Genomic DNA, 7855 nt, shown 5'->3' on the forward strand with positions numbered 1-7855 from the left:
TCGACACTCTGGCACGAGACAAGACATAGACTATTTAAGCGCATGGAGGGTAATGGGGAACAGGTAAAAGAAATTGGTAATCAGGGCACGTGCTCTGAAACGAGAGGAGAGTTTCTTTGCAAAATAAAACAGGAAATGACAGGACTAAAAAACCCAAGGCAAGACAAACCTCACCACGGTGTGACATTTACGGATTGAACGGACGTTTAGAATGGAGGCTGGACATTTATGGCTGGGGTGTACAGTAACCAGGGAGAGGTGACATGCCCTGTGTGACATCATGAAGGGCGCATCACCTGAACCGTTGTATAGTAAATGCGATTCAATGGATCCACGGGGAATGGAGAATAAAGGAGGACTTTTCATATTTCTGGGCTCAATTGTGCGAGAACTTATTGTTGCCAATCAAGTGAATTTGGCACAGTACTGGACTTTTAATATGTCTACGTTTTTTTAAAAGTGGGTCTTCCTCTTGAAAGATAAAGAGCTTTGAAATGACCAAAAGAGAAACAGGGAAACAAAGACAGATGGAGTGGGAGAGAGAGAGGGTTGGGAGAGAGAGGGAGGGAGGGAGAGAGAGCGAGAGAGAGAGAGAGAGAAAAAGAGGAAGACGTGTCGTCGGAGTGACGAGGACCGGCGAGGCTGCCGGTGAACAGGCGCTAACCAGAGCATCTCAGGAGCAGCTGCAGCAACAGGAGACTCCTCTTCCTCCTCCTCCTCCGTGAGTTCTTCCACCTTCTCCATCTCCATCCGCCGTTGTCGCTGCTGTGCTCGTGCCATTGTTGTGACCGCTGTATGTGTGTGTCATCAAAATTATGCTCACTGGGGAACTTTTTATTCTGTTTCTGACAAGGAGATAATTCTCTGTGCGTGAAAAAGAAGATTTTTTTTTTGCATCAGTTAAAGGCAACTTTTTGTATATCAGCTTATAGATTTGTTCATAATGGCAGGCTAATACACCGGTGCAGATATGGAAAGGTATGAGACCTCAAATACCATATAAGAGAACAGCATTTATTAAGTAAGTTGGGGAAAAAATGTTAGATATTGCACTGACATTGAAAACAGATATTAACATGTCATTACATGAATTGGATTATGTAGGTGAACATAATATCTATTCAGTTTCAGCTCAACAACAACAACAACAATAATAATAACAATAACAACAATAAGAAAAAGGAGGAGGAGGAGGAGAAGAAGAAGAGGAAGAAGAAGGAGAAGAAGAAGAAGTGGAGGAATTTCCTAGCTATTCAAATTCACTTCCTGACCAAACAGTTAGCAAATCTGATATTTGTGCACTGGCAATGTTCATATAACAAATGTGTTCTCAACCTAAATGGGAGTTCATCTGGTTAAATAAAGGTTAAAACAAAATCATATTGTACAAGGATTTAAATATGCATATCATTCCTTATGTTGTGTCTGTGTTTGTTCACCAAATTATAAATTTTGGATTGTCCTCCTTTAAAACCTAAAACGTGTTTTACTTCAGTTTTGGTCCCATCAGCTTTCACAGAGTGGAACTAACCTCCACATGAAGCTAGTTGCACTGGATAAGCCATGGTTGTGTTTTGTTTAGTTTTTTTGCCTGCTCCCTTACTGATGAACATGTCAGTCATTTTAAAGCAGCTCCGCTGCACCTGTGGCAGGCCAGTACTAATAGTTTTTGAGCCTCGGCTTCTTTGCTCCACCTTTCCTCTTGGGCTGTCAATCTTGATCCATCTTTCAATGTAGAACTACAGGTGGGAGGTGAAGGGGGTTGGGGGCGGTGTGCGCTGCAGCACAGCTTGGTGTGAGTGTGTCTGCCCTCTAAAGCCATGAGGAGGTGGTCAATCGTTAAATAGTGTTGTCCTAAAATGCTATAAATTAATTTTTTTATAAGCAAAATACTCAAGTTAAACTAATTCTTATGTGAGAACATATAAATAATTTGTACTCTTTCTTCAGCTTTGAGTGACTTGGAGCAAAAACAAAGACGCGGGACACAATGGCTTCAATGCGTGTGCTTTTTCTCATCCTGGCACAGGTGGGTTTTGTAAAGTTATGTGTCTGTGTGAGCCAAATGCCTCTGTATTATATATCGAACATGAATGGTATTTTTCCCTAAAATAATTATTATGCCAGATTGCCAGTGGGAAGGTCTTGGAAGAGACGTACAAAAAGTGGATTCAGTATAAAGACGATTGCATCAAAGCGATGAGCAGGGAGTCCGTTCTTCAAGGTGTGGAGAGTTTTATGCACTTTGCTGACACCGTCATCTTATATTAAAATAGATTTTTCACATCTTGAGCTTTTCTGTTTCTTACTATTTTTCTCTTTGACACAGACTTGTTCTGCAACAGAACCTTTGACAGATACGCCTGCTGGCCAGATACTCCTGCCGGATCTATGGTGAACCTCTCCTGCCCCTTCTACCTGCCCTGGTATGACAAAGGTAAGAGCTGAATTTGGGGGGGGACGATGAGAGAACAAAAACAGTTTCTTTTCAGATTTTCTCCAGTGGTGTTTCTGATGGTGGTAGGGGGGGACAAAATGCGGCTGTCACCCACTGAGGAATGATGTTTTGATTATTTTTTTGACTTCTCAAAAAGTATATTTAATATCACAGGACTATTTTTTCCCCATTTTTATGTATTCCTTACAATTCATTAAAATTATAAAGAATCTCTGAATATCAGAATGTTGAAGAACATTTCTTTCAACTCTTGCATCCACCCCCAATCTAAAGACACATATTAGTCTAACTGCCAAACTCTTCTGTCCTCAAGTGTGGATGTAGATATAGTTGTTTGGACGAGATAGATGATGCATGAGTGGTGAGAGATAAAATCATTATTTCTTGTTAGGAAGTGAAAATGTTAGATTCCTCAGAAGAGCTCTAATCACAGTCATGGTTAACCGCTGTGGGCTGCTGTGAAACGGCTCAGCTGAATTCCAGCTACGTTATTTCAAGAGAGATTCTGGAGAGAGTCCACCAGCTTTGCGGAAAATGGTCTGCAAGCGTTGAGCCACTCCAGAATTTGACACAACATGTAACCGGGATTTAAAAGAAAAAAAAAAAAAGAACTGGACAATCTGTCAGTGGTCCAATGTCTTATGTTCACATGGAAGCAACTATTGTAGATCATTTTAAAATAAAAATTCAAGTCTGTGTGGTACTGATTTGTGGGTTTGCCATGTCACCGTGTTGACCATGTGTTGATCCACTTTGTTTCATTATCATGCAGACATATACAAAAAGACAGTAGACTCCTTAGTGCTTCACTCTGCTCATGAGCTTTGCAGAAAAGCGGCTGTCTAGTTGCACCTGCATGCAGTGACAAGACAACAATGAAGCTGTTAGTGGACCATGGCGTTCCTGTGCTTGACCTCATAATCTTCACAGGAAATCGATATTGCTGTGAGGAGAAGGGTGAGACACGTGCATTTCTTAGACCTGAAGGCTGCTAGCACAGCCACAACCCAATCACCTCAGTGGTGTAAAAAAAAAAAAAAGGTTCTGTTTCTGCATTAGAAATCTGTCTGCGTATTTAATATAGAAAGGATTCAGGAAACAATAGAATTCTGAAATAAAGGACACTGACATGTAACTTCTTTACAGAGTTTTGAATGTTTTTCATCTTCTCCTCCAGTATCCCATGGTGTTGTGCGTCGCCAGTGTGCCCCAGATGGCCTCTGGAAGAGAGATGAAAGCGGGCAGGTGTGGAGAGACATGACGCAATGTGAGGAGGAGGAAGAGGTCACATCTCAGGAGGTAGAGCACTCAGATGTCTCCAACCTGGGGTTCTAAATACCATGTTTTTTTCTGCACAGTTACTCCTTTAATTTGTCATTTTTTTTACATTTAAACACAATTGGGTCACTGGTCTGTTTCGTGAGACTCCACTTCAACCGTTTTCTGTAGCAGCATGATAGAACTACAGGAGTCTGTGTAAAGAAGCCAGTGTAGAAAAAGGTGTCTGTAAGAATTGCACAATTGGTGTTTAAAATATTATTTTAGGAAGCGCTTCATCCAAGAGTCGTATTTTATTTATTTATTTATTTATCTATTTATTTATTTATTTATTTATTTATTCATTCATTTATGTATTTATGTACTGATGTCTCTACAGCTGTGGTTCAAGCAATTGATGGTTAACTTCAGGAAGCTGTATACTGCCGGCTACTCGCTGTCTCTCCTCACCCTCACGACAGCTCTCATCATTCTTCTAAGCTTTAAGTATACACCGGCAAATTCAGCAGAAAATGTCCCTGTTGTGCAACAGTTGTAAATTTCTTCGGCAACAAATGTAACAATGAAATACAAATGTTAAAAAAACAAGGGGAGATTTTGGGAAATGAAAACAGTAAAATTGTATGTAATTTTACTGTAAATAATTGTATTGTAAAATGATAGACGTTGGATGGATTGCTTGCTGTTTATTTTTTGGGAATAATATGAAGCCATATTTTAACCATTGAAATCAAAAATAATTTCTCAGCGCATGTCAGCAAAAGAATCCCCCCAAACATCCAGTTTGTTTGACGACACGTGTCTCACTTTTCTCTCACAGGAAACTGCGCTGCACTAGAAACTACATACATGCCAACCTCTTCTTGTCCTTCATCCTGCGAGCTGTTTCTGTCATTGTGAAAGACACCATGCTGGAGCGTCACTGGGGTCGGGATATCATGAAACAGACTGACGTGAGGGAGATGCTCAGTGATCATGTAAGCGCTCACCCACTGAACACGGATTGTTTTGTGTGTTTTATTTTCTGAAAATGTTCTAACTTCTTGCTAACTTTTCCTCCAGGCTGCCATCGGCTGCAGAATAGCCCAGGCTGCAATGCAGTACTGCGTCTTGGCCAATCACTATTGGTTCTTCGGAGAAGCCATTTACTTGTACTCTCTGCTCATTGCTTCAGTGTTCATTGACAACAACAAATACCTCCCTTACATCTGCCTTGGTTGGGGTGAGTTTAAATTTCTTCCTTTTCCTGAGACTTTGAGTTTAAATTAGATTTTTAAAAACTGTTTATTTAGAGGTATTATTCAGTACCACCAAAATAGTTTGTGTTCAATCACAAGGTTATGACCAAAGAAGGCTAGGAAAACTAAAAACAACTTCAATAAAATGACCTCAACAGCAGCCCCGTCATCAAAGCCAAATATACATTCACAAATGTCACGGTTTAAATGGGTCTCTATAAACACTCTTTAGTGCAGGGTTTATCTACATCCACACTGATCATCATGTAACGTGTTCTGTATTGCAACATCATAAAGCTGCAGCAGCACAAGTTTACCACATATGTGGTTGTATTTCTGCATATTTATTCACATTTTACAGGTAAAACACAATATTGTTTTGATACTGATCTCTAATTTCCTGTCTATAGGAACTCCACTCTTATTCGTGGCTCCATGGGTTGTAATGAAGCTGCTGAAAGAGAACAAAGAGTAGGCATAGGGTTTTGGGTTTTTTTGGTGTACATTTTATGTGTGATGCATGTGAGATAATGAGACATCCTCTTTAAATCATGTTGAAGGTGTTGGGCCGTCAATGAGAACATGATCTACTGGTGGATCATTCGTTTTCCAATTCTTTTTGCTTCACTAGTAAGGACACATTTATTTATTTATGTGCGTGCATGCATGCGTGCATGTGTGTGCGTGTGTGTGTGTGTGTGTGTGGGTGTGTGGGTGTGTGTGTGTGCGTGCGTGCGTGCGTGCTTGTGTGTGTACATGTATATCCATTTATTTTATATTTGGCTTTTCTGATTGGCAGGTAAACTTTATAATTTTCATAAAGATCCTGAAGGTTATTCTCTCCAAGTTAAGAGCCAACAACCAAAGCGGATACCCTGACTACAAACTCCGGCAAGTTGTTGCTAATATTTTTGCTAATTTCGCAAAGATTCAAAACTCTGATTCAAAAATTGTTTTGTCACAAATGAAACATGACAACACATAATTTCTTTCAGGCACTGGGTTCTCTTACAGATGTCCTGGGCAGCATCTCAGCCTGTTTGAATGAATGAATGAATGAATGAATTGGGGTTGGTCTGGTCACCACCAATAAACTAGCAGTCACTGAAAAACCCTGAAGCTTTGCATGCTTTCTGAATGGTTAAGATTTCAATCTTGAAATCTGGCTCGTCCACCTTGCCAACTTCTTGATCCTCTTGTTCTGCCCTCTGATTTTCTCTCCTAGGGTGGCCAAAGCGACTCTTACCCTCATCCCTTTGTTTGGTATTCATGAGATCATATTCATCTTCGCTACAGACGAGCAGACGACTGGCTTTCTGCGCTACTTTAGGGTTTTCTTCACCATTTTTCTGAGCTCATTTCAGGTAGGCTTTATTGGCAAAAAGTGCCAGCATACCATTTTCTTGGTCTGGTAAAGCAGGGATTCCCAGATCCGACCTTTCTGAAGGCTCGTATGAAGGGTTACTTCTTAAGATCGTTCTTTAAGACGCTCATTCAAGGAGCTGTCCACCACTGCAGCCCTGAATCTAAATCAATCGATGCAAGACAAATATATAACCCACCATTTTTCACACATAGTGCAGTTCACTGATGCACTAATTCCCTGCAATCACACATTTAGGTGACCGAGCATGGCGGAGGAGGATTGGTCTGCCACACTGTCTGACACTGACTCAAACCCAATGTGCTTTTTTAATTCAAATGTAAAAAAAAAAAAAAAAAAGACTGTTGTTTATAAAAAAAAAAAATCAATCAACTTTTCTTTATAGATCTCTAAATCACATCTGCTGGTGTTCCCAAAGCACTATCACAATCAAAGTGAAAGCAACACGCCACAGAAAGCACAGCAAACACTGAAATTACTTTTCTTTTTCTTTTCTTTTTTAAATCATTGTCTGTCAAAATAGTCACAATGCACTCACGTTGGATGGTTCTTTATAATTGACTTATTCTGTATATTGTGTGATATACCGTAGATATCTTTTTTGGGAATCTGTCTTGACATTGTTGTCCTAATATGTGAACTCTGCAGGGCTTTTTGGTTGCTGTGCTCTACTGCTTTGCCAATAAAGAGGTATGTTGCTTTCACACTATACATTAAATCACAGCATATCAATTGAATCATATTCATTTTAAACTTAAACCATACAGTTAATTCCTACACTGTGATGCAACGGGTATTTAAATCCAGACAGTGTTTGACCCTGAATTGCGACTCCTTCAATCCGGATGCAGGTAAAAACGGAGCTGAAGAGGAAGTTGTGCAGCTGGAGAGGAGAGGCTGGGACTGCATGCTGTGGACAATGACTAGCCGTGTTTGACTCTCAAAGAGACACTGTGTCCATTGCCACGGTGCCAGAGCGCAGGAGATCTTCGGCCACACCCACAGGACCACTATCTGCTGGCTCTCCCAATCCCGAGAGTTCATTCATTAATAGACAAACTCAGATGCTACCATCGGCCTCACAGCCGGATGTTTCTTTGCTACATTGTCCAGTAGTGGGAGCTCAGGGCAACACCCAGCAGCGTGGGAATGCAGTTGACAACAGGCAATCAGCTGCAGAAATGCAGGTGTCGCTGGTCATTCATCTTCAAGACCCCGTGGGGTTACTCCCCATTATGGTTTCAGACTGAATATGGACACTGCATTTGAAAATTGTATGTGATTTGTTTTGAATGTGAAGTTACTGACCCAATGCCAGCAAAAAACAAACAAACATTGGAAATATGTGACTAACTGTAAAGCAAGATTAAACATTCAACATGATTAATACATATATGAATAAAATGGCACAGAATTATTTTAGTACGGATGACCTTTAAATTATTTTGTTTACATCGGCTACACAAAGTGAAATGCCAACACTATCAAAGAAAATTC

The 7855-nt window shown here is 40.4% G+C and overlaps 1 protein-coding gene across 1 annotated transcript; it reads left to right on the forward strand.

Moving 5' to 3' along the window:
- The first annotated feature begins 1990 nt into the window (after positions 1 to 1990).
- On the forward strand, positions 1991 to 7804 carry LOC142894312 (glucagon receptor-like). The gene is given in 12 exon segments (XM_076035576.1): positions 1991 to 2029; positions 2128 to 2437; positions 3636 to 3757; positions 4116 to 4222; positions 4557 to 4713; positions 4799 to 4958; positions 5385 to 5445; positions 5535 to 5604; positions 5774 to 5865; positions 6200 to 6338; positions 7007 to 7048; positions 7210 to 7804. Coding segments are annotated over 12 exon segments (1371 nt in total). The 3' UTR covers positions 7282 to 7804.
- Positions 7805 to 7855: the final 51 nt, after the last annotated feature.

The sequence above is a fragment of the Nelusetta ayraudi genome, unplaced genomic scaffold (genome assembly GCF_046127955.1).
Source record: "Nelusetta ayraudi isolate G7.1 ecotype Tasmania unplaced genomic scaffold, CSIRO-AGI_Nayr_v1 ptg000042l, whole genome shotgun sequence".
Classification (NCBI taxonomy): domain Eukaryota; kingdom Metazoa; phylum Chordata; class Actinopteri; order Tetraodontiformes; family Monacanthidae; genus Nelusetta; species Nelusetta ayraudi.